This window comes from Oculina patagonica, chromosome 5, assembly GCF_052425735.1.
Source record: "Oculina patagonica isolate OP01 chromosome 5, crgOcupat, whole genome shotgun sequence".
NCBI classification, from domain to species: Eukaryota; Metazoa; Cnidaria; class Anthozoa; order Scleractinia; family Oculinidae; genus Oculina; species Oculina patagonica.
This window is the reverse complement of record NC_135762.1, coordinates 8,180,440-8,208,325: the sequence shown is the minus strand read 5'-3', so window position 1 is coordinate 8,208,325 and position 27,886 is coordinate 8,180,440. Positions and strand designations below refer to the sequence as shown.

The window sequence follows — 27,886 nt, the reverse complement described above, 5'->3', positions numbered from 1 at the left end:
CCCAAAAAGATACCAAAATACTGAAAATAGAATTTATATTTGTATTTAGTTGAAACTCAGCTGTGTTCTATTGGAAATCCGCGAATCTGATTGGTTCTCCCACTGTTTTCTATTCGCCGATAGAAAACAGTTTTCTCGTTTTCTATGAGCGATAGTCAACTCGGCTGCGCCTCGTTGACTATTTGCTCATAGAAAACTCGGGCTCGTAGTCTAATTGTTAAATAAAGAGAGCTTGACGGCTAAAAATATTGGCATTTTGTCCGGAACACCCTAAGTGAGACCAAAAATCCAAAATTTACGCCACTAAGCAAAACGACTAGCATCCATTCCCCTTTTATATGGGAATCCCCCCGGATCAATAACGATATTGATATTTGTTTTGAAAGTTTATTTGACCCTAGTTTATTAAATCGCTCCATGTTGATTGACAACTAGTTTCCCACCACTGAAAAGAATTCATGGAATCAATTTCCTCAATTTCAGAGAAAGATCAAGCACACCAACAAACTAGACTGCAGGTATTCACTTATAACTTTCAGTCCCCTCACAACAGACAAGTTTAGCATGTCTTCTTTCGCATCAGCCGTGTTTAAGGCAACTATTGGCTTGTTGATCAACAAAGCCAGAGACACGGCAGCTGAAAAGCTGAAAGAAGGCGATGTCACAGATGAAAAGTTTCGCAGCTTGATCGTTCGCGAAATCGATCAAATCAACTCCAAGTTGGATGGATTGGCACGAAAAGATCTCCTTTCTAGTATCAACATCTTCAAGGAGGGAATTGCTATTTTGTTCGAAGTCTTCAAACAAGCAAACAGAGGAGTGAAGGAGTTGAGCGAGACTGATGTAACGGGACAAGAAGCTGCTGTAGCAGCAACAGCGGTAACTAAAGACATCACAGAGGTCAGCCTACAATCGTCATCTTCAGCCTCAGCAAAAGCAGTATCTCTCGCCAAGGAACTCACCGACTTACAACTTGTCGACCTAGATGAGTCAAGTAAAGAATTGCTGTCTGACGCAAAAGAAAGATTCAAGCAGGCCCGCAGTAGAGCAACAGATGCCTTTAGCAACGAAGGGTTGGACACGCAAGATCGCATTCTGGCTATGATGGTTCGGGTTATGGCAACATTACTAGAGAAGGTTGACAATCCTAAGAACGCATTAACGCCTTGTAGAGTTTGCCTTGAACAGTTACATGCGCTGCCAGCTGTCAAAAACGGCTTCAAAGTTGCGCTAACGAAAGGATTTAAGTCTCGGTTCGGGAAGGATGAACGGAAGGCGATTATTTCCGCTGTTTGTGACATTAATCACGCCATTTTTGATGTCACGCACATTGCTGGTTTAGGTGGCTTAGTCTGGCCTCTTATCGATGTTGGAGAAGACAACGTGCATCCATTGCGAGACCCAAGAGTGGTTAAAATTAATCAGCAGAACACACGATACATTGGCTACTACCCTATGCAATGGTCGTTTGGCATGGGCATCGTAAAAGAAGCGAGAGGCATCTGCACAAACACAAAAGATCAGTTCATTGTAGGAGACCGTGTGGATGGTAACGTAAAAGTATTTGACAGTGACGGCAACTTCCTTCGTGCCTTGGAATTGGAGCTTGAAAGGTCGATCATTGTTCTTGGTGTAGCTACTGATCAAGACGACAATGTGTACGTACTCTGTGGGGATGATTTTGTACACCAAAATGATGACCAAGTGCATATCTTTGACAAGGACAACAACAAACACCGGTGTTTTGCAGTTCATGGGCTAGTAGCCTCACGTCTTACTGTGGTGGAAAAAAATTCTAAACAGGTGTTCGTGTTGGGTCGTACTAGAAATCCGATTTTTGTGGTGAATGTTTACGAGGCTGATGGGACTTTTGTTCGCAGCTTTTTCGGGGACCATCAGTTTGACGAGTATCGGGGTGCCTTAATCACTACTCGACATGACGGCCGTGTTATGGTGCTGAACAGGCATGGTCATGTTATGGTATATAGTGCAAAGGGAGACTGTCTTCACCATTTCAGTGTGCGGCCACCCCACGTGTGCATTGATTGGACAATGGGAAAATCGGCAATTCACTGGGCAAATGAACACGTAATTGTTGTTTCGCTGTGTGGTGATTCGGATTTGATGCCGCCATCTTCTGTCTTTGATGTGTCGATATACACAGAGGTTGGAGAGTTAGTAAACCACTTTCCCATCCGTTCATGTGACAAACGGGAATATATCATGGGAATCACAATGAACAGACAAGGACGCATTGCCTTGGGATTGTACGGTTCGGTAGAAAGCGAGATACTAGTATTTTAAGCAACGATACAGTTTTTTGCAAAAAGTAGCTCAATTTTGGCTCTGTTTAAACATCTCCACCAAAACATTGTTATTACATATAAAAAAAACTCGGAGTATAGCACAAAGGTATTGTAACTCCGCGTAAAATAAAATGACCGCTGTGTTCCCGGGGCCGAGTCACCAACCTGCTTTTGCATTGTACTCCATTCGTTAGAAAAAGGCGAGATACTCGGCTAGTTTTTGAAAGAGGCATTTTTCACAAAACGTAATTGAAATTTTCTCTTACACATTTGCTGTAACAACTACACTGTAGAAAATCGCACCCTAAAAGAAGGAACCATTTATTTTAGTTACATAGTGAAGTAAGGGATTTGGCGTTATTATGTAAGGGTTATTTTTAGGCAACGAGGGAATATGCGATTTATTCACCGAGGGCGCAGCCCGAGGTGAATAAATCACATATTCCCGAGGTGCCTAAAAATAACCGGCTTATTTTTCACATGGGCGAGGTATCAACAGTGGCTTAAAACAATAAGAATACACTTAACAACAGTACTCTATTTACACCGGTCTTACCCGCACTCCTATTAAGGAACGGAAGTCTGGCGGCCACCTTCAGATGAAAGTATACAAAACAATTAGTAAAAAGGGCGGGAAAGGGAGGGTAAATAAATCTGAAGGTGTACACCAATGTGTGGAGTGCAGGCAAGAAAAGGCGATATGAATAAGACAGACACCAACAAGCGGAGAACTGATACGTCTTCTATCGAAATGGCAATGTGCATGACGTGGTGTGGTTGTTCCTTTTATACTCGATTGGGTAAGACCGCTGTAAATAGTACTCTATTTACACCGGTCTTACCCGCACTCCTATTAAGGAACGGAAGTCTGGCGGCCCAACAGAGGAACAATACAACACAAATAGCCCAGGAGGAATAGGATACCCCAGACTCAAAGAAAGGCACCCAATCTAAAATTAGGCACCCCAAAACTAAACCCCTACAACGAGACCAACAAAAGAATAAAGCGATTAACCTTGCAGAGGGGCACTTTAAAGTGGAAGTTGTTGAAACAGGGAAAAGTGGAAACAAAATCTCAGTAAAATATATATATAACCATACATCTAGGCACAATCAAAACGTGATAATTAGGGTAGCGACAATAAGGACAGGTTAAACGACAGGAATAAACAGTCGTGGAGGAAGCCTCTAAAAAGGAGATAAAAAGAAAGGAAAGGCTACAAATAGATAGAGTCGAGAGTTAAACGAAAGTAAAAAACTCTATAGTGTGACAAAACAAACCAGTTTATTGCAATTTGAATCAGCATATAAATTGTACTGACTAACAAGAAAAAATATAAAACAGATCAGGGATGAAAACGAAACACCCACAAGTCCCACGGAAGACACCAGGAGGAAGAGAAATCCACCTCAGAGGGGGGAAAGAACCACGCCCGCAGAACCTTTTGGAGCTAGGAGAAAGGAACTTAGGGACTGGAATAAAGGCCACCAGAACCTTCTGGGCCTAATATCAGGAATTACAAAGGTACAGGGAACAGATAAACCCTTAATAAAAGATAAAACGTGGGGAATGAGGATGATGGGAGGGAAGACATATGGGTTTGAAAAAAGCTGACTCCCACCATCTGGGCGCTGAACAACATATTAACTCCAGACGAGCCAGGGACAGGAAAAGGTGAAAAGAAAGGGGAGCCCCGAGCCATCTAAAGCACACTGAGCATTGGACGGCAAGGCCATCAAGTAGACGGAATGGCCAAATGGACCCCCGAAAACTGTTTGAACACGAGACCAAGCAGAGGGTGACAACTTAGCGTCCTGTAAGGTCAAAACACGGGAGGGTGAATCCGCAGGATTAAGAGAAGATGGAATGTAATGAAAATTAAGATAAATGTTGTACTTAAAAGCGATCCCGAAGAGCCTCTTCAGTGCATCAACAAGGAGATGTGAGCGAGAACCTTGGCGTTCCCAACACTGAATAAGGGTACGGCTATCAGAATAAACATCTACCCAAGCATCACGGAATGAGAAAGAGAACGTTTTAAGCGCATTCACAAGAGCTAGGGTTTCCTTAACATTAATGTGAAGGGCGCGGTGTCCCGAAGGCCAATAATCACGCGAGACAATGGCTTTGGAATCAGGACTAAAAACACAACCCCAAGCAAAGGTAGAAGCATCCGTGCACAATTTTAGCTGGAAATGGAAATCCTTACGCCAGGGAACGTAGCGATCCCAGGATTCTAGGAACAGCCAATGCATAATCTCTTCTTTCAAAGGGCCAGGAACGACAATAGGTCGAGATCTGCGGATACCTTTCCCGATTGCAAAATTTATCTCATTTGTGAATAAACGAGCAGCAGGGACCGCCAACAACCTGCCCCGGGGTAAGACGGGATTTTTTAAGGCCCAAAAAATACCCGAAAGCAATGAGAGTATAACAAAAAATAAAGATAGCAGAACAAGCCCTAGCGAAAGACTTGTCTCTGAAAGAAGGGAGATGAGCATACGCTGGAGCCTCATTAGACAACTAAATCTCTCCAGTATGACGGTCGTCAATATATAACGAGCAGGGAATGTGGAGAGATCGAAAGTAGTGTGAAGCTAGTAACCCAATTGAATGGTAAACAAAGGCAGAAGACTTCCACCCAAAAGGGATGGAATTACTAGTAAAGTACCATCCGGCCCACTGAAAACCAAAGTATAGTAGGGGTTAGGATGGTTCAACAGTTAAGGGCATACTAAATGGGGAGGACTAACAAGGCCCACTTTACCCAGAAGAGAAATCGCCCAAGTAGCTAGCCTACTCATTATGGTATCCGATATGAATTGAGCAAAAGGTTTACAGCAACTAGAATTTGGAAAACATTTTGGGAGTGGAAATGAAGAATAAAATTTTCCCCTTGAAAAGTCATGTACATCTACACAGTTCTTAATACATTTTAAAACTGTAGGAGAAAGATCACAAGGATGAGCCTAAGCGATAAGTTCCCAAACAGGTAGATGAGCATGCAAGTTTCAGCAATAAAGGCGTAAGGATCACGGAAAGACAACATCGAAATTTTACCAAGGACTTCACCATCAGCAACTGCTTTACAAAGAAGGGGAGATATATGGACATTCTCCTCTGTCATCCCCTGAGCCACGTTAATAGGAGAGCCATCCCACTGGACCCAGCGAACTGAAGATTTAGCAACGTTAAGAGGGTCGAAACCAGGAGTACATTCCCAATATGGTACATCCATAGATGACTTAAAACGCTTAGTAGGAGGCTAAAAAAGAATGGGAAAGACGGAAAGACAAAGAGTAGGTAGAAAAGGTGGCTCAGGGGATGACAGCAATGATGTCAGTAATCCGACAGGGAATTAGACTCCCCTTTCAAAACTGTCATCCCAGAGCGCGTGAAAAAGAAAAAAGGGTGAAGAGGGGGAAGGGGTGAAGAAATACATTATAACAAGACATGTAATGCAGACAAAAAACTTTAATGAAAGTTACTAAACAAACTGTTAGAAGAAATAACAAAATAAGTAACAATGCAAAAAAGCACCAGAGAAGGCTTAAAAAGACGGACGTCCACGAGAAGGCCTCTGGTAGGGAAGACGGTTTCCTCCCAAAGAATTTTGTGGTGGATTTCTTCTTAGGAAACACCTGGGCGCGATGTGGCCAGGACGGCCACACTCATAACAAATAACGCTACGGTTACGAGAGGCAGGCGGGTTACGCTGCAGGCGAGACGACTCTGAACGAAGAGATTTATCCACTTTGGCAATACTATCAAGGACTTTAGTATAGTCCTTATCCGCAAATAAGGCAAGAAAATAGGCTTGGAAGAGCTGGGTAGACTTTGAAAGATGTGTACGAAGCGTCTGCACTGCCGCTGAGAGAAACGCTGCCTTGGAGTGCTGTTTCTTCCGAGCGCCGTCAGCCAATGACTCAGCCATCGACAGAGCTGTATATTTATCAAAATCTGAAAGGTGGCGGAGGCCATAGGCAGATAAACTAATGATCTGGGCGTCGACGTCAATGTTACGGTTTTCCAGGGCCTCAATACGCTTAGATAAAGCTTGAACAAGGTCCGTCTAAGTAAAAATAAACAAAAGGTGTAAAGCGAATGAAAGATGAATATACAAATGCAATATAACGAAAAAACGAAATTAAATGATATGTGCGTATAATAGTATGAAAAAATTGATAAATTTAAAATAATATAGGCTAAAATGGAAATTTGGCGGGAAAATAAATGTGTAACAGAAATTAAAGCGAATGACAATACACGCGCAAGTTGGAGATAAGATGAACGCAGGACAATAAAACATGAAAAAGAAAAAATTGAAAACAAAGTAAAGATATCATAAAGCACTGCAAGCGGTGCCCAAGGATAAAAGCATTAACTAGCCCAGACAATAAAACAAATCGGCTGAGCTTAAGGAAAACCACGTCGGCCAACCCGAACCGGAATGCGATAGAACACATCGCCTTGCTGGAAAAACAAAGTCAACACTTGCTACGCCTAAAGCAGTGTAGACACAAGAGCTAACCAGATAAATTTGAACGCGAAACTAGAGTAGAAACATATAAGCTAGCCGGAAAAGAATATAAAATACAAAGGCTGGCTGGAAAACTTAAATAAATAAACACACCGGCTAGCCGGAAAAACAATGTGAAAATATCGGCGAGCCGGTAAACAAAATCAACACATCAGTAAGCCGGAAAACAATGCAAACACATCGGCAAACCGGAAAACAATATAAAACACTTCGGCTGGCCGGTAAACAAAATCAACAGATCGGTAAGCCGGAAAACAATGCAAACATATCGGCAAAACGGAAAACAATGTAAAACACATCGGCTAGCCGGTAAACAAAATCAAACACATGGGTAAGCCGGCAAACAATGCAGATACATCGGCAAACCGGAAAACAATACAAAACACTTCGGCTGGCCGATAAACAAAATCAACACATCGGTAAGCCGGAAAACAATGCAAACACATCGGCAAACCGGAAAACAATATAAAACACTTCGGCTGGCCGGTAAACAAAATCAACACATCGGTAAGCCGGAAAACAATGTAAACATAACGGCAAAACGGAAAACAATGTAAAACACATCGGCTAGCCGGTAAACAAAATCAAACACATCGGTAAGCCGGCAAACAATGCAGATACATCGGCAAACCGGAAAACAATATAAAAATACTTCGGCTGGCCGGCAAACAAAACAAACACATCGGCAAACCGGAAAACAATAGCAGAACACAAAGACTAACGGGAAAACAAAAACAAAACAAAACGCGAAAAAACTATGCGGTGATAAAATACCACAAAACCCGTGCATGACAGAAAGTAACATGGAAGTAGAACTATGCAAATTAATGCAAAAAAGGAAACACGTGCACAAAAAACAACGCTGAAAAATCTAAACTAAAAATATATGAAACGAGAAACGAAAAACGAAGCCGGGAAAAAACAAAAGCTAAATAGAAATAGTTAGCACGCGGAGAAAACGAGCGTGCCAACATGAACCAAAGTAAAAAAGGTTCCAACAATGCGAACTAGGAGTAAAATGAAAAAACAAGGAATAAATACCTCATGTTCACCAGAAGTTGAAGGAACAGCGTTGGCGTCAAGAGGAGCAGGCACTTGTGGCGCTGCAGGATTTTGTGGCGCTGCAGGCACTTGCGGCGCTGCAGGAACTTGTGGCACTACAGGAACTTGCGGCGCTGCAGGAACTTGAGGCGCTGCAGGAACTTGCGGCGCTGCAGGAACCTGTACATGTGGCGCTGCAGGAACTTGTGGCGCTGCAGGAATTAGTTGCGCTACAGGAACTTGAGGCGCTGCAGGAACTTGCGGCGCTGCAGGAATTAGTTGCGCTACAGGAACTTGTGGCACTGCAGGAACTTGTACATGTGGCGCTGCAGGAACTTGTGGCGCTGCCGGCCGATTAACTTCTCGAGAATCACTAGCCGACATAGCGAGCACTAGAGAGCGACTTCTATCGAAATGGCAATGTACATGACGTGGTGTGGTTGTTCCTTTTATACTCGATTGGGTAAGACCGCTGTAAATAGGAGAAAGGTTTCGAAAAGACGCACTGGGGTTTCCACTTTGTTAAATTTTATAATAAACAGGTTATTTTTTCGTTTTTGATATGCCGATCAAAACAATCAATATGCGTGCCACTAGCTTTACAAAAGATTAAAGATTCCGAAAGTACGCATTGGGATTTTGTAATTGCCTAATACTACCGACAACTTTGTAACCACCTTTTTTCACCAATTAACTGCAAAGTTGGTAGAACTGAGTGAGTCTGCGAAGGAAAGTTCTAATTTTTCGACAAATCCAGGCAGTTAATTTGAGCCTGCTATCCTCTGAGAATCGGGAAGAGGACTGCGAAAACGCTCAGTTTAATTAGCATTGAGGAGGCGACAAAAGGGTTGTTTAGCTTTAACCAGGTGGAAACAAATGGGAAGAAAAAGTCGAAGAGGCTAGAGAGATCATCGTTGACGATGACAAATTAAAAGAGCTGCTGGCCAGGAAAAGTGTCAGAAGGATCCCGAAGAAGACAAATCAAAGTCTCTTCGAGATATCGACGTTTTTGCATGAAGTATGAGTCGAAGGTTTATCCTGTGCATTGTTCTTCGAACTTATCATGACCCCCCTATCATTACAGTTTCTTTATAGTTTAGTTTAACAATTTCCTATCTTCGCGGAGGAAATGCAGCCATATAATTTTGTCAAAAATGGCTCGTCCGCGCCGGGTATTTATACACATATTCCTTAACATTACACAAATAAACAGTGCAAATTTCACCGAGATCTGACAATTCTATACTTTAAAATTGCAAGGACCTTTCGAGGCAGTCGATTACGGCAGCGAAATTAGCAAATGAAACAGCAAAATATGCGTTCGACGCTTTGTTTTTGCGATTTGAATTGTTATAGGTAGACCGCTGTTCAATGTGTTCAAGGCCGTATCGTTACGATTGCTCCACGAAAAAGCACGAAAAAAAATACGGATATTTCCGACTACTGTCGGAGAAAACATTGCGCATATAATTTCGGCGTAAACAAATCGTTACACTCAAGCTGCGTTTTGTCTAGGCTCTGCGAGGGTCGGATATTAAGACTCAGGATTAAACAAAAGCCATATATACAGTGAATGCTTTCGAATTATATTTGAAGATGAAATACGAAAGAATTTTGCTGTCTTTGACTGAAATTCAATTCGAACGGCGTAGATACGATCGCATGTTGTAAAGCCGATTCATGCAACATTTCTGTCAACGCGAGGTCTCGTCCCTAACGACCTAGGCTGATGTAGCGACCAAATTTGGCCTAATTTTTAACCGCTCCTAGGCTAGAGGAAGCCCCCATCTCTTGCATTTGTTTTAACTTCAATAATATCTTTGAAAAGAGCGAGTTTTTTGGTATGGTTTATTTTTGACGTTTGTAATTTTTAAACGGCCTTGTAAGCGCTAGTGATTATTTATTCGTGTTTTAGTTACGCAATCCATTGTTTGTGCGACGCTTTTTATAGATCGCCTTTCAGACACACGTGCGTTGAGATAAGAAAGCTGACATGTCACTTTTAAAATTGTTATATAACGTTTGTAAATGTGACAAGTCACGTTTTTTCCATGAGATCGCAAGTGATCACCCATAGCGGAAAGTAATCCCTTGAGAAATTAAAAAAGTCCCTTGAGAGTTTACAAATATGTGGTTCCAAATTTGGTAGTATCGAAAACGAAGACCTCGAAAACGAAGACCTAAGACCTAAGACCCAGTCGAAAACTAAGACCCAGTCGAAAACTAAGACCCAGTCGAAAACTAAGACCCGTACGAAAACTAGGGAGAGTTGAAAACACTGACCCCCGATCCGCGGACTACCCACTGACCCCCCACTCCGCGGATCACCTACGGACTACTCCGCTGACTACCCTTACGGAGTACCCCTACGGAGTACCCTATAAAATGAAACGAATTTATGTTTACGGGAAAAAAAAAAAACAGGAGAAACCTACCTGTGCCACTTGCACGATCGATCGAAACAGCCGCCATCTTGTTTACCTCGATCCAGTCCTAACGGGACTAGCCTAGTACTAAAATCGGGAACGCCGGAACGCCGGAATAGGAACAGATAAAATATATCGTGTAACCCTTACAAATATAAAGAGCTAACCGTAAACAGGCTAACCGAAGTTCATAGTATGTTTACCGATGAATAGTAGGCTAATCGAAGTTCATAGTAGGCTAACCGAGGTGAATAGTATGCTAACCGGAGTGAATAGCAAGCCTACTATGCACTGCGGTTAGCCTACTATTCACCTCGGTTAGCCTACTATTCATCGGTTAGCCTACTATGAACTTCGGTTAGCCTGTTTACGGTTAGCTCTTTATATTTGTAAGGGTTACACGATATACATTTTATCTGTTCCGGGTTTTAGTATTCCGGCGTTCCTGGTTTTAGTACTAGCCGACGGAGTCCCGTTTGAGTTTGTAACAAGAAGGACTGGATCGAGGTAAACAAGATGGCGGCTGTTTCGATCGATCGTGCAAGTGGCACAGGTAGGTTTCTCTTGTCTCTTTCCCCCGTAAACATAAATTCGTTTCAATTTATAGGGTACTCCGTAGGGGTACTCCGTAAGGGTAGTCCGCGGAGTAGTCCGTAGGTGATCCGCGGAGTGGGGGGTCAGTGGGTAGTCCGCGGATCGGGGGTCAGTGTTTTCAACTCTCCCTAGTTTTCGTACGGGTCTTAGTTTTCGACTGGGTCTTAGTTTTCGACTGGGTCTTAGTTTTCGACTGGGTCTTAGGTCTTAGGTCTTCGTTTTCGAGGTCTTCGTTTTCGATACTACCTTCCAAATTTTGACCACATAACCCCTATTCTACGTTTTTAGCTTGTAAACAAGCAAAAACGTCGAAAAAAGGTAACCTTTAGGCGTTTGAATGTTTGCAGTGTGTTAGCAACCGAACGGAATAAACTGCTTCGGAAATCTGAAAAAGCAAACGTCGAGGCACGAGTTCCGGAACGCATTTCTCATGTTTTCAATTGAGCAATTGCTCAGTAGTATTTAAAATAAAATGTAACAACAGTCAAGGTAAAATGAATGTAACGTTATTAAAGTAAATTTGTGGTTTTGTTTGTAATGCGAGGCTTGTGGATTTGCTACGAGGGGAATATTATCGTAATATTCCCCTAGGGGTTATCAACTCTAATATTCCCCTGGTGGAATATTAGAATATCAGCCCCGCTCTCCCCTGTTACAATCAAAGCCGCTCCCAGCTTTTCAGACAGTTGTAAATTAGCGGGGTTTATTCAATATAACCAGCCTGGAAGAACAAAGGAAAACGAGCCATGTGAAAAATAAAATTAGTTATCAGAGTTTTAGCCACTGAACCGGAAGTCGACGATACGATAACGATTGAGTCTGTTGGACTGGACAAAGAATCTGTTTAGCTGTTGTGGGAACATTTTAAAATTAGCAACATTTTTTTTTTTTTTAGTATTAAATTAAGTTTTAATTTTTATCACTGTCTTTAGCATATAATATGTAGTTAGGTTTATATAATTTGTAGTTAAGTATGTAATATGTAATTAATTAGGGAGGGCCATATTGTAAACTACTGGGCCACCAGTAAACTTTGTTACCCTCGTTAAATAATTAACAATTATTCTTTGAAATCGAGGTGAATATTCAGCCGCTATTCACCGAGATTTCAAAGAATAATTGTTTTAGTATATACACACGAAGTGATCTCAACAACAAGCGATCTCAAAGTTTTCAGAAGGAAACCATTTAAAGTCGATTTAATTGACCTCTCAATTCATGCGTGGAAAACGTACATACAAGCGGCACTAACCGACATGCGCGAAACAGTTTACAGAATCTTCAAACATGGCAAATCTAGTTAATCTTCGATAAAATCCTCGTCACAATGGTCCTTTAACACCACTCAAACCTGCAATCTGAATCAAAAACCTACTTGCAAAACATTTTGACCGTTGAATCAAAGCTTTTGAAGTTCACTTGAATTGAAAATTGAAAGAGCAGTTGGCGAAGGATCCACCTGAAAGTTTGGATTATACAGATTATACTGAATGTGTGCAGAACTGTGGTGAAAACTGGATGTTTTCTTGCACGAAGACGTTTTCCTGAATATTTGTGGAGGATCTTGGTTGAATAACACTTGATGTTGCTGCCGATAAATCTGCGGTATTCATTTCTGCCGATGCCGGTCGAAGAACGACTTGACGGTAAGCAATTGTTTATCGTTTTAGTACTCGAGTTGTGTGGACATTGTGCTGCAAATTCCGAAATATGTAGTCTTCTCTTACTTTGAAAACCATCAGGCCAAATTTCTTAGCCTTTTTTGTCTTTTCTGGTTCAGCATCTTCTTGTATTCTTAGTATTTGCGATTCAGAAACGCCGGCGAAACGCGGGTTTACGCCGGCAATTTTGTTTCAGTTTGGATCAAGCATTATTCACTCCGTAGGGAGTGAATAATGCTCATTAGCCCGAGATAGCGAACCAATCAGATTGCTTGAAACACCAAGATCACTGAGTGTGTATATACTAATTATTATTATTATTATTATTATTATTATTATTATTATTATCATCATTATTATTATTATTATTATTATTATTATTATTATCATTATTATTATTATTATTATTATTATTATTATTATTATTATTATTAGTGATTGAAAATAAGTTTTATGCTATCACCTACCTGCAGTAATTTTGACAGCATATTCAGTAGCAGGTGTTAATGTAATCATTGCGATTGTATGTAGTACCTAGTATTACCGTACCCAAATTCGCAAGTAGCCAATCAGAAGCGCGATCTACTGTCCTGATATCCTACGATATCAAGTCACTGACCTGATATGCCACCATATCACGGTCACTTTGAATTAATTATAAAGTAGTGTTTCCGTACGATGAATTGAAAAGAGGTTTTACCAATAAAACAGAAACGAGTATTTTTCATTAGCTGGTGCTTACCGGTCGTGAAATGAGAAAAACTTTTCCGCCAAAACTAAACTTGAGCGCGCTCGCCAATTGTGCGATGTTTACCGACGAGTACTGAAACATTCACACTGAAACAATGGAGTCGGAGTTTCCAATTTTTTCGCTAAATTTGGATTTTGAAAATATAGGGAATGAAACTCCAAACAAACGAGTAAAAAAATGTGAGAAGAGGACTTGATAAAAGTGTCGAGGACTAAAAAAGTATCCATACAAGCAGGTCAACACATTTCGCACTACGTGTCTGGCAAGCATGGCTTCAACAGAGCAAATAATATCATCGGATTTTTGGCTAAATTTCATTTTGGGTACGGTAAATACCTAATAGTACCTTTTTGGTACGCTTCGGCGGCATATCAGGCTCGTTTGGTCTCGCCATGGGTATTTTGGCTCGACTGCGTCTCGCCAAAATACGAACCATGGCTCGACCAAACTCGCCTGATATGCCGCCGAAGCGTACCAAAAAGGTACGATTAGGTATAAGTATCTAGCTTACCGTATTTATTCGATTAAGCGCCCTGGGCGCTTATTAAATTTTTGGTCCTTGGGAGTGGGCGCTTATTCGAGGTGGGCGCTAATTCGAGGCTGGGCGCTAATTAAATTTTCACGATTTTCAGCAAATATTAAGTTTACTTTTGTAGCAAAACAATTAATAATAATGGGTAATAATAAAAAAGGGAGACGTACCAAAGCAGAATTTTAACTGTTCATTGAAAGATTCTGTAAAATACTAAGAAAACTCGATCATAGGGGAAGTTTTCTTAGTAGTACATAGTCAATTTCAATAATCAATACTCCTCTTATGGTTTTCAGTTGTTTTTTAACTGCGCTGCGCAGTTCTTGCTCTGCACGGGGTTTATTATTAACTGCGCTGCGCAGTTCTTGCTCTGCACGGGGTTTATTATTATTTTTCGTTTTGTCGGTGACCTGTATCAAACCTCCACTCGGTCAAGCTCATGTCACGCGATGTTTAGAAGCTACAAATCAGTAACAAATGGAAACATTTTCTTATTTTTTGTCTTTACAAAGTCTGAATGTTTAATGTGAAATATTCGATTTTGAAGCGTTTTATTCAAAGGAAATTCTAAATTTTCATGCGTTGAAAGAAAAATATATTTCAGCGGGCCAGAATCTGTGAATAAATACCATTTTGTTGGTGTAAAAGAATGTGCTGACATGACAAGTTTCACTTTCGATCGGCTAGACCTCGAGTCACGTAATTTTTCAAAGCTATTGTCAGCTACCTTTCAAATCTTTGTGAAGTATTTTGAAGCGTTTGAATCGAAGAAAATACCAAAATTTCACGCTTTAAATAAAATTAATTAACAATTATTGGATGAGGTTGAGCATGATAGCGATAATTATCAAGGCCAAAGTTTCTGTTATCTGCCGAAGCCGAAGGCTGAGGCGGATAACAGAAACTAAGGCCTTGATAATTATCGCTATCATGCGAAAACCAAATCCAATAATTGTTTTATTATGCACATTCCTGAGCTGCACTTGTAAAGACAAGAGCGCATAAAACTGAATGCATAAAACTATTGTCTGTAGGTATGACGTCACTTCTACATATGTAAAATCTAATGTCTGTAGGTATGACGTAAGAGAAACAGCAAGCAAGAATTAGCTGCGTGCTTATAGCCAATCAAAATCAAGCTGGTGACACCAATGTATAATAATACGCTTTAGCGGGCAAGAATTTACATTTATTTACATAACGTTTGTGTCCTGGAATGTGCTGGCGTTAACAAATTTTTACTTTCACAAGACACTGATCGGCAAGAATCACGCAATGCTCTGAAAGGTTTAAATCTGCTACAAACGGAAACTAAACAAATCCTCTGGTCTAAACTTAGCATGTTAAGTGTGAAATATTCGACGTTTTAGCGTTATTTATTTTTAGAGATGTGTTATCTAAAGGATTTCTGAAATCTGATGGAAAACCACTGAGACAAACATGCCGACTTGCAAGGATTACGTCATTGGTAAATTAATTCCCAGGGGAATTCCCATTCAGCAAAACACAGGTCTAGTGTTCTTCTCAAATTTGATTTAATTATTTGCTCCAATATTCCATTTTCGGAGCTGGTTATTCAATCTTTAAACGGTAATTCAATACAACACTAGATGCTGATTTAAAAGATTTTTTTGTTTCACGGATCAGGATCGTGGGAATTAAATTTGGCCACCATTAGCATATAAGAAAAATGTTTAATTTCGGATGGAACTAGTCAACCATGAAATGTCACACAAGGTGTTTTCTTACAATCTTGTTTGTCAGTCGCAACATATTTCGACGCAGGTAAAGGGGATAAGGATAGGGGGGTGCATTTTTTGTTCCCCCCACATGGCTCCCCTAAAGTGCTCACGAGACCAGCGCAGTTGTAAGCTCTAAGAGCTCTTGTTATTTTTCGTTTTGTCGGTGACTTGTACCAAGCCTCCACTCGGTCAAGCTCATGTCACGCGATGTTTAGAAGCTACAAATCAGTAACAAATGGAGACATTTTCTTATTTTTTTTCCTTTAAAAAGAATGTTTAGCGTGAAATATTCGATTTTGAAGCGTTTTATTTAAAGGAAATTCTAAATTTTCATGCGTCGAAAGAAAAATATATTTCAGCGGGCCAGAATCTGTGAATAAATACCATTACGTTGGTGTAAAAGAATGTTCTGACATGACAAGTTTCACTTTCGATCGGCTAGACTTTGAGTCACGTAATTTTTCAAAGCTATTATCAGCTACCTTTCAAATCTTTGCGAATCCATTAATCTTTACTTACAAAATTAAGTGTGAAGTATTTTGAAGCGTTTGAATCGAAGAAAATACTAAAATTTCATGCTTTAAATAAATACGCTTTAGCGGGCAAGAATTTACATTTATTTACATTACGTTTGTGTCCTGGAATGTGCTGGCGTTAACATTTTTTACTTTCACAAGACACTGATCGGCAAGAATCACGCAATGCTCTGGAAGGTTTAAATCTGCTACAAACGGAAACTAAACAAATCCTCTGGTCTAAACTTATATGTTAAGTGTGAAATATTCGACTTTTTAGCGTTATTTATTTTTGGAGCTGTGTCATCTATGGGATTTCTGAAATCTGATGAAAAACCACTGAGACAAACATGCCCTGACTTGCAAGGGTTACGTCATTAGTAAATTAATTCCCCGGGGAATTCCCATTCAGCAAAACACAGGTCTAGTGTTCTTCTCAAATTTGATTTAATTATTTGCTCCAATATTCCATTTTCGGAGCTGGTTATTCAATCTTTAAACGGTAATTCAAGACAACACTGGATGCTGATTTAAAAGATTTTTTTGTTTCACGGATCAGGATCGTGGGAATTAAATTTGGCCATCATTTGCATTAGCAGATAAGAAAAATGTTTAATTTCGGATGGAACTAGTCAACCATGAAATGTAACGCAAGGTGTTTTCCTACCATCTTGTTTGTCAGTCGCAACATTGTTCGACGCAGGTAAAGGGGATAAGGGGAGGGGGTGCATTTTTTGTTCCCCCCAGATGGCTTCCCTAAAGTGCTCACGAGACCAGCGCAGTTGTAAGCTCTAAGAGCTCTTGTTTTTTGTGGGGTGGGGGTGGGCGCTTATTCGAGGCTGGGCGCTTATTAACTTTTCCTACCTTCAGGGTGGGCGCTTATTCGAGGTGGGCGCTAATTCGAGGTTGGGCGCTTAATCGAATAAATACGGTAAATAAGATTTAGAACTACTAAAAATTTGTCAAAATAGTGTAAAACCATGACAAAAGTGGTTGGAAAGGTTGTAAAAATATACGCGATGATGATGAGTTTCTGATATTAAAATTGACTCAGTCTCTGACACTCTCTCTCGTTTGTTTTACATATACACATATGAAGTTTTTTAATCTCTTCTTGAAACCGTCCGTGTACCAAACGTCTGGCAAACCAATAATTCAGTAGACTAGGAGCAGTCTCTTTTTTTTCTTCGTCCATCAAATGTGACGGTAAAAAATGAGACGAGTAGAAAAATGGCCTTGCTTGGAAAATCTGGGAGCGAGACGAGCGTTCGTTCCCAGATATTCTGCGGCCATTTTCCCACTCGCGCCCTTTTTTACCGTCACACTCGATGGACGAAGAAAAAAAGAGACTGCTCCTAGTCTAACATGCAATTTAAGCGTCCAATAGACAACCGTCCAGAGTCCAGTGCGGTGTTCAGTCATTGAGTTTTATCATGATTGTGCCGTATTGTGAGCCAAGAGTCGACCAAGTACGGCGTTGCGCATCACGACATACTAGTGGTTTTTTTTTTTCCAAAAGAACCCTGCTCATCTTTTGTTGTTTTTACTTGATCCCATTAAAGGGACTATGTGTCGTGGATTCCGCAGATTTTTGGTCTAATCTGTTATGATGGTTGGCAACTTAAACCTAAATAAACCTTATCTTTGATCATCTAAAGGAATATATAACCTTAATTTGGGGTAGAAATCAAGCCACGGCTATAAATATCGGTTTTTCGAAGACGTTTTCCTCCCGCAGATTATTAGTGATGCCTTTTCATTAATAAAACAACATCAACCCTATTATAGTCATAAAAGTATTTTATTTCCAGCAAATACTCAATAATTGTAGCTTAATACCAGCCTGTTATATTAGTATATTACAGCAATCATTTGTTCCAAAAGTTGTCTCTCTTGTTGACTTATATCAGAAGCATATAAGCTTCTGCTTATATCCATTACAACATTAATTTGAGTTACACTTGAAAAATAAAAAAACAGCAATTTTGGCAGAGAATTGTATCATGAAATGGTTTCACTTAACTTGTCTGAGGAGTCTGCTCAAAATTATCCACGGAAACAATGCACATAATTTGTGTTTTTATTTGTTCATTTGGGAAGGGGAGGGGAGTGACTAAATGGGGTATTTGAAATGGGGGTTAATAAAGGGATATAGGGGATATAGGGAAAGGGGTATTTACATTTGTATCTCTGAATGGGAAGGGGTTTATAAAAGGGAGACTTGGTAATGGGGGTGAAGTTCTATCTTTAAATCGGGTGTGGGACTTTATAACAGAAAGACTTAACAGAAGGGATTATTTCAAATGGGGGGGGGGGGGTTCTTTATTAACTGTGAAATGATGTTGTTTTTTTTTTTTTTGCTTTATGTTTTGTATTTGATTTTATTTTTTATTTTTTTTTATTATTTTTCTTGTTTGGTTGATATTTTTAGAACCAATTGGGAGAACTGTAGAACAGTTCTTCCTCAAATGGTTCCTCGTCATTTGGAGGGAAAGCATATGGGATAGCAGGTGGTTTCACTTTGTAGCTACGAAATCTGATTGGTTTGCCATTAATTCGTGAAGGGAGGGTGTGATTGGCCATTTCTTTAGGTCCCCTGTGGATTCGTTCGATGATTCGCTTGATGATCTGTAGAATCTTCACAACAGAACGGTAGACAGTGTAAATGAAAACGGCCGCCGTGCCTCCAATCATCAGTATGGGGACCAGAACAGCGAGGAAGGGCAGCAGGGATACCACAACCACGCCTTGGAAAACAGTAAGCGCTGTGACAAAGATGACCACAAAGGATCCGGATACAATTGATAAGAATGCGAGTATTGGGATGAAACCAAGCACTGCGACAACAACCAGGAATACTCCGATCACAGGATGTCTGCGAGTAAACGCTAAGGCTTGTGTGACAAACTCCCTAGCTTGACTGACTCTGCACATGATCATGGCTTGGTAATTGTTGAAGTACTCCCAGCAAGTCTCCCATTGATGGTTTATGGCGTGAAGACCTGACGTTAGCCAACTTGGAAACAAAAACTCGATATCTTCGATCGAGACCATGGCAAGAAGGAAAAACTAAGAAAGAGAAAGGAAGGCACGATTAACCACGTTCGCAGAATGTAAAGCTGTGGAAAATAAGGGACAACATGAATGTGATAGGATCAGTCTTTTGTGAGGAATTTCAGGAACTTCTTTTGAAGACAAAATGAAAGTCATTTTTCTTTTTTCCTCTTATATATCATTCTTACGGTGCGCGCAATCTGCAGTGCCCTCGTTGGCGATGCGCTAATAACTTAATATAACAGGTTGACTTTTGATAAATTCAATTTGAGTCGCATTTCCATTGAGTGTTTAGTCAGTGCGGTTGGATTCAACCTTACCTGTGTATTCCACAGTCAAGAGGTTGCTTCTCTTTTTTTAACCGGCGTAGCTATCAAAAAACTTTGCACTCAAAACGTGGTTTCTTGACTTCGAAACTTGCGAACTCAACTGCGAGAAATGAAATTACGGTATTATGATTCACGACGTACAGTTAATTATTACGTCACCATATCACTGTACGTTAAAGTACGCACGCGCAGATTTACGTTCGTTAAGGTTTTTCTTGTGGATAACCTGCGATCCCGTTCCTTTTTAACGTTAGTAAACTGTGATCTAACTTTCCTTCACTGCTTTGAAAGGAGAGAAAATGAAGTGAAAAGAAAAAGGAAACGAGGAACGCGTCAAGTGACTTTTCTTCAGTATTGTCTTTCGCGCGTTTCCCGCCCTTGCTGGGCGAGTTTATCCAATGTTTTTGGCAGGCGTGTTTTTTCTCCCTTGCCTACCATTCTCGTTTTCCCACTCTTGTCAAGCGCGTTTCCCCCTCTTTACAGGTACACGCTCGCATGCTTTTGGTTCTACACATATAAGACGGCCAAAAACGTTTCTAGTCTATATAAGGCCACAACTGATCTTGTAGAAAATGACTTTGTGGTCGAGACGATCCACGTGACCGTAAAGTCTTATTTATCCACGAGTTAACAACGTAACGGAATTCTTGTATGTACTTAGTTGTTTTTTTCTTTCTTTAGTGATCCTTTCTTTTTTTTTCTTCAAGTGTACAAAAAGCTCGACTCATGATTGAAGACAAACTCCCGCCATCTTCGCAGGCTAGACATTATACGGAGAATAGCCTAAATTCGCGTAGACATGTACCTTTTTCCTGCTCGTAATTAATAACAGGAAACGTCTGCAATCAATCAAATCCATATGCAAGTTTTTGACTACGATGAAAAACAAAAAGAAAAACACCCGACCAAATTTTAATTAACAAATGGTAAACGCCATAGCGTACACTATTGAGTTATGGATGTACGCGGGAGGTTGCTAAGCACGAAAGAAGCGCAAGAGTCGCAAAAGGCGATAGCTGAGTGCGACTCTTGCTTCTTGAGGGGGAAGAAGGAAAGAGGGATGCCTGCCATATAAAGACAACATCCGGCCGAACTGCGCATCTTTCCTCTCCTCCCCTCCCCCATACGGAAATTTGTTTCTCGCGCTTCCGGTTTGCATAATACACAGGAAGCCCAAGACAGTATTTTTGCGTTTCTCTCGTTTTCTTCGTTCTTTTCAATTTGAGACGCCTGCGGAGGATGCTAATCACAGTTTCTTTGAGGTAAAAGTGCGCGCGCTCATTTAAACAAACGCGTGTAGTGCTTCCGTAAGCGCTGACGAAAACCTAAAAGAAAAAACACTAAAAAACAAACTTTTGAATTATTTCAGACGTGTCTTATGCCTAAAAGACTTTCACCATTATGGAGAGATGGATTTTCTTATGTTTAGCTTTTCAAATTCACAGGAAAATCAAGAAAATACACTTCCTTGTGCCATGTCGCATGAGTTCAGCGCGCGCGCTCAGGTTGAAGGCATACGTCAGCGTACACCCATGGGCAAATAGTAGACGCTGAATTAACCAATCAGAGCACGCGCTTTACTTTAGTTGTGCTATAAAGGCGCTCATCCCGCGTAAAGCTAAGAGACAGTGACTGCCCTGATTTCTTACAGCAATAAGTTCGTGAATTTACACCCAGCGTAGCCAATCGATATAAATCGATGCCGTTAAAAATGGATAATATGAAGTGAATTTTATCCATTTAAAAATTCGGGGAATGATAAATCAATATCATAGATTTTTTATAATTTTATCGATTTTGCTATAGCAAACCATTCAAATTTTCGCATTTAACTGCCAGCTTTTTAATTTCACAACCAGTCATTTAAGTTGCCTGATGAGTATGGTCGTTTTAAGTTTGGTATATACGAAACAGAACTGTCGCAATAAAACGATGTATTCTCTTGAAGCCTAAACTCTAGTGAAGTTATTGATTTTTAGCTTTATATATTTTAAGTTATACCCCCCCCGTTGTCCGGGTTTTTCTAAAAAAATTTTTTTTTTTTTTTTTTACACTATATAAATTTAAATTATTTTTAAACATATTCAACCTTTAATAAATGTCTAAAGGGTGATTTTCAAAAAACAGGAGACCCGGCGTTATTCGGGGCCCGGCGTTTAATCGAGAAAACACGGTATTTCTGTGTTAATCTCGGGAAAATCTTAGTATTCTAGCACTAAAAAGTGCGCACTCCGAGAAACCCGAAAAAGCTAACAAAAAGCAGTTTTTACGTTATTATAATAACAAAAATAACGTAAATATTTTAATATGAAAAGTCATCTGGCTGCATGCATGTTTCTGGCAAGCACAATAATGCTTAACAGTAACGTTAAGGCCTCACGTGAGAAACTTCAAAGTTATTGAAGAATATCAGACGGCAAATAGAATCATGTTTTCCTCGAGACGAACGCAAGCAAGTTGAAGAAAAGTTTAAAGAATGCAAGCGGGTTCAGTAAACAAGTTACCTTACTTCAACTAACATTTCTGGTAAGGTGTCATTCAGATAAGCGAAAAAGTAATTAAGTCCAAATAATTAGCAGTTATTGGACGAGGTTGAGCAAAATATCGTGATTTGTCAGTGGCGAGCAGATCAATTATTTGCCGAAGCCGAAGGCTGAGGCGAATAATTGATCTGCGAGACACTGACAAATTACGATATTTTGCGGGAACTGAGTTCAATAATTGTTTTATCATTTGATCACTGACTGATTTGTTTCGCACAAACTACCTTCGGGAACTGCGTGGAACCACACTATTTCTTGCTGAATTAATGCAGACGATTCAAGCGTAACTTCGCCTTCGATGATACGAGCTGGTCTTCATCCAATTCTCTTTCTTTCAGATATTGCCGAAATACAATAAGAGGAAATTCCATTACCTTCTTTGTAGCTTCCCTGTTTTTTCGGAACTATTAGACAAATCCAACCGCTCTTCTTCATCTCTGAAAAACGAGCAACTTGCCTCGTCTAGATTTTAACCCAAAATTAGAAACAAAATATGTTTTGTTGCAAAAATAATCTCAAGCTGGACAAGATTGATTTTTCTCAAAAAATACCTTATGAAAAATGTACAAGAAAGAGTTACAGAGCTTTTACATTTCAAAAGGCTTTCTGGAGGGCATGCCGCCAGAATCCCCTAGCAAGATCTTGCCTCATCTACGGCAAAGGACTGGTTACAGCCCGGAGAAGGCAACAAAAACATAAAAAGCCAGCAACGAACAGTGGAAAGAGCGGAGAAAAAAACGACTTTTTGCCAATCAGTTCCCGCTTTTTGCTTTTAATAGAAATTTGGATGATAATCGCATACAAATCAACCAAACAATCGTTTACTAGTGATATCGATTTTTACCGATTGATCGATACAATTGATATCAATCAAATCAATTCTAACGATTCATACTGATTTATCGATTGACCGTGAATCGTATCGATTTTTATCAGTTGGCTACGCCGGGATTTATAGAGCCCAGTATAGGACTAGAGTCGCCATATTGGTCTGCCACCGAGGTACACCAATATGGCGGCAGGAAAATACCGTGAACATCTGAATCACGGAACTCAAATTTATCTAGGCCACTGGTTATCTCTTCTGAACAAACAAACACTTACATCAGAACATTTTTCATGCTACTTTTACTTCTCAAATGCTGAAAATACCTGCCATCATTTAACACTTGATGAGATCTCTTTTTCGACGAAATATATGGTGTGGAACGCAGAAAATAGCATTTCCGAGCCTAGAATTTTCAAAATTTTCTGGGGGAGAATGCCCCCACACCCCCCTAGATGGATTGTGATCATAACATTCCTTTAGCTCGTCTCTCTCTAGCCTGCATAGATGCTTACTAGTTAACTCATTTCTCAAACAGATTGCAAACATGAATGGTACGATATACAGTGGTCTTAGTTTATGTTGTCAATTCCGGTCAAATAGGATTTCTGCAGTAATTATTTATGAATTTCTATTACGTATTGTTTTAGTTTTTGCATATGTTTATGTCTAAGTTTTCCCACGGACTTTACACAGAAATATATGAAAAATACAAATCTATTATACGAAGTGATCGAGAAATTCATCCTGCTTGGGTGTGTTAAGAAGCGAAAGAAGATGTGTAAGAACTATAAAAAGAACTAAAGTGTCCATTAGGGACAATTATGGTGGCGTATGATTGGGATCGCACTTTAAAAGCTGATATCAATTCAAAAACCTGTAATCCATTACAGACAATCAAACAGACTTTTCCCTTATTAACTATATTTTGTAGAAAGGGGTGGATCGTGTAATTTCCAACCCTCGCCCAGGGGTGGGTGTTTTGAGCTAGAAGGAAGGGGTGGGTCTCCACTTTTTCCAATTGCACCGCCCTTTGACACCCCCCCCCCCCCCTCGGTACTTTTTGACAGTCCCTAAAGGATGAAGTCAATGAACAACAGCATTTTTAAAATATTTAAAAAATAATCAACAAAGCAACATTTGTCAAAAAACATGGTATAAAGTAACAAAACATGGCATTTGTCTGAAGAAAAAAAACATTTATCTAAAAAAAAAATTCGAGCAGAGGGTTTCGTCCGAAAAATAAATTCCTGCACAAGAAATGGACAGAAAAACAAATTCGTGCAAGCCGAAAATTCCCCACCCCCTATCACTTTTCTAATGGTCCGTCCCTAACTCTGAAATTCAAAATGCGCTGGTTTCCAAACCAAGGCCGCTACTGAGCTGAAATGTTGGAAACAAATCATCATTTTTGTGCCTCTTAGGCCTGATATAAATAAAAACTTTTGGGTCTCGCTTAAGGAACGGACCAATTTTACTTTTTTTTTGGGGGGGGGGGAGATAAATAATGAAAAAAAAATGTTGTAGGGCCTAGAAATTAAATGCTTGCAAACACGATATGTATAGCAAAAAAAGTTTGCATTTTCAAAAAAAAGGTTAATTGTAGAGGAAATTTTTTGATACCCCCCACCCCCACCCTTCTAAGAATATAATGGTCCGTCCCTTAGTTTTGGATTTTAGTGTTTGATGAGGTGAAAAGTTAAACGACCCATAAAGCCATGCATCAATTACGATATTGATAATTATTTGTATCGCTCCATGTCACAACTATTGTTTCCCACCACTGAAAAGAATTCATGGAATCAAAATTTTCAATTTCTGGACGTTTCTGAGAAACATCAAACACACCAACAAACTTGACTGCAGGTATTCAGTTATAACTTTCGGTCCCTTCACAACAGACAAGTTTATCATGTCTTCTATCGCATCAGCCATCTTTAAGGCAACTATTGGCTTGCTGATCAACAAAGCCAGAGACACGGCAGCTGAAAAGCTGAAAGAAGGCGATGTCACAGATGAAAAGTTTCGCAGCTTGATCGTGCGAGAAATCGATCAAATCAACTCGAAGCTGGATGGATTGGCACGAAAAGATCTCCTTTCTAGTATCAACAACTTCAAGGAGGGAATTGCTATTTTGTTCGAAGTCTTTAAACAAGCAAACAGAGGAGTGAAGGAGTTTAGCGAGACTGATGTAACGGGACAAGAAGCTACTGTAGCAGCAACAGCGGTAACTGAAGACATCACAGAGGTCAGCCTACAATCGTCATCTTCAGCTTCAGCAAAAGCAGTATCCCTCGCTAAGGAACTTGCCGACTTACAACTTATCGACCTAGATGAGTCAAGCAAAGAATTGTTGTCTGACGCAAAAGAAAGATTCAAGAAGGCCCGCAGGAGAGCAACAGATGCCTTTAGCAACGAAGCTTTAGACACGCAAGATCGCATTCTGGCTATGATGGTTCGGGTTATGGCAACAATACTAGAGAAGGTTGACAATCCTAAGAACGCATTAACGCCGTGTAGAGTTTGCCTTGAACAGCTACATGCGTTGCCAGCTGTCAAAAACGGCTTCAAAGTCGCGTTAGCGAAAGGATTGAAGTCTCGGTTCGGGAAGGATGAACGGAAGGCGATTATTTCCGCTGTTTGTGACATTAATCACGCCATCTTTGATGTCACGCACATGGCTGGTTTAGATGTTTTACATGTAGTCTGGCCTCTGATCGAGGTTGGAGCAGACAACGTGCATCCATTGCGAGACCCAAGAGTGGCCGAAATTAATCAGCAGAACACACAATACATTGGCTACTACCCTATGCAATGGTCTTTTGGAATGGACGTCATTAAACGAGCGAAAGGTATCTGCACAAACACAAAAGATCAGTTCATTGTAGGAGACCTTAAGGATGTTAAAGTATTTGACAGTGACGGCAACTTCCTTCGTGCCTTGGAATTGGAGCTTGAAAGGTGGATCATTGTTCTTGATGTAGCTACTGATCAAGACGACAATGTGTACGTACTCTGTGGGGGTGAACATGCCAACCAAGTGCATATCTTTGACAAGGACAATAACAAACACCGGTGTTTTGCAGTTGATGGGCTTGTAGCTTTGTGTCTTACTGTGGTGGAAAAAAATTCTAAACAGGTGTTCGTGCTGGGTCGTACTAAAAATTGGGTTTATTGCGGTGAATGTTTACGAGGCTGATGGGACTTTTGTTCGCAGCTTTTGTGGGGTCGATCAGTTTGACGGGAATCAGGGTGCCCGAATCACTACTCAAAATGACGGCCGTGTAATGGTGCTGGACAATGGTCAAGTTGAGGTATATAGTGCAGAGGGAGACTATCTACACAAGTTCAGTGTGCCGATAGTGAGTACATTGTACGAATCGGCAATTCACTGGGCAAATGAACACGTCATTGTTGTTTCGCTATGTGTTGATTCAGATTTGAAGCCACCATCTTCTGTCTTTGATGTGTCGATATACACAGAGGTTGGAGAGTTAGTAAACCGCTTTCCCATCAGTTCGTGTTACAAACAGACGTTATCATCAAGGGAATCACAATGAACAGACAAGGACGCATTGCCTTGGGTTTGTACAGTTGGGAAGAAAGACTTAGCGAGATACTAGTATTCTAAGCAACGATGCAGATTTTGCAAAAAGTAGCTCAATTTTCGCCCTGTTTAAACATCTCCACCAAAACATTGTTATCAAAAAACTCAGCGTCAAGCACAAAGGTATTGTAACTCCACGGAAAATAAAATGACCGCTGAGTCCCCGGGGCCGAGTCACCAACCTGCTTTTGCATTGTAGTCCATTCACTAGAAAAAAAAAGCGAGATACTCGGATTGTTTGCGAAAGATGCATTTTTCACAAAAAAGTAATTGAAATTTTCTCTTACACATGTGCTGTAACAACTAGAAAATCGCACCCTAAAAGAAGGAACCATTTATTTTAGTTACATAGCGAAATAAGGGATTTGGCGTTATTAGTTATCAGAGTTATTAGTGATTGAAAATAAGTTTTATGCTATCACCTATCTGCAGTAATTTTGATATAATAGCATAAAATTAATGTCATTATTTTTGATAGCTAGCATATTCAGTAGCAAGCTAAGTGTTAATGTAATTATTATTCAACACATGCGCGCGCTGCCCATATATGGTCAAATTGTTAACGATATCTGTCATCCGTACATAACAGATATCCTGCGTTATACGTAGGTTGCGAAGATTATTCCGAAATCTTGTAAAGCGCTGCATAATTACAGTTTTTCTTTCTGCAAAATGTGTTTCGTTGACAATTTTTTGAATAATAAAACAATTATCCTGCTCAATCTTGCGGAATATCGTCTGATTTTAGCCAACTCGGCCTACGGCCTCGTCGGCTAAGTATTTAACAATTATCCTGCGAAATCGCGCGGAATATCGCCTGATACTTAGCCGACGAGGCCGCAGGCCGAGTTGGCTAAAATCAGACGATATTCCGCAAGATTGAGCAGGATAATTGTTTTATTATTCAACAAATTGTCAACGAAACACGTTTTGCAGAAAGATAAACTGTAATTATGCAGCGCTTTACAAGATTTCGGAAGAATTTTCGCATCCTACATATATCGCAGGATATCTGTTACGTACGGATGACAGATATCAACAACATTTTGACCATATATGGGCAGCGCGCGCATTGGTTGAATAATAACAGGCGATATTCCGCGCGATTTCGCAGGATAATTGTTAATGATTGTATCATGAAGTACCTAGCTTAAATAAGATTTAGAACTCTGTTCGGTTTCGATGCTACGTGATGTAACACACGTTAGCGAGTTCTTGATAAAATAAAGTCCTGGAATTCTGGTGGCTCGGATAGTATCCTTTGAACAGAGATATCGTCATATCAAACAAATAAAGAGTTTGAGCATTAAATTTCTGTTATTCGAAAGTTCGGCTAAATTCAGCCAGACTAGTTTAATTTGCTTTCAGTACATAAGAACAAAACAGATCCAAATATACGATCCACACGTCACTGCACA

General features: G+C 40.1%; 3 protein-coding genes across 4 annotated transcripts in view; 1 reads left to right on the top strand and 2 right to left on the bottom strand.

Moving 5' to 3' along the window:
* The first annotated feature begins 433 nt into the window (after nt 1-433).
* LOC144655320 (uncharacterized) lies at nt 434-26,918 on the top strand. Its single transcript, XM_078515545.1, has 2 exons — nt 434-2,551; nt 26,736-26,918. Exon 1 carries the CDS (start codon nt 565-567, stop codon nt 2,302-2,304), a length of 1,740 nt encoding a protein of 579 aa, XP_078371671.1. The 5' UTR covers nt 434-564; the 3' UTR covers nt 2,305-2,551; nt 26,736-26,918.
* LOC144654967 (uncharacterized) lies at nt 5,764-8,272 on the bottom strand. Its single transcript, XM_078515195.1, has 2 exons — nt 7,889-8,272; nt 5,764-6,379 (listed from the first exon to the last, which is right to left on the bottom strand). The coding sequence occupies exons 1-2, from the start codon at nt 8,270-8,272 to the stop codon at nt 5,858-5,860; spliced, it is 906 nt and encodes a 301-aa protein (XP_078371321.1). The 3' UTR covers nt 5,764-5,857.
* Nucleotides 17,912-27,886, bottom strand: part of LOC144655338 (uncharacterized) — a 35,450-nt gene continuing 25,475 nt past the window's right edge. The window contains exons 2-3 of one of the 2 annotated variants that reach the window (XM_078515576.1): nt 19,484-19,554; nt 17,912-19,178 (exon numbers count right to left, since the gene is read on the bottom strand). In XM_078515576.1, coding sequence (XP_078371702.1) covers nt 18,537-19,163 — 627 coding nt within the window. In that variant the 5' untranslated portion in view covers nt 19,164-19,178; nt 19,484-19,554 and the 3' untranslated portion in view covers nt 17,912-18,536. Of the gene's footprint in view, nt 19,179-19,483; nt 19,612-27,886 lie in introns of those variants that run through there. The other variant, XM_078515575.1, reaches the window with a different exon arrangement.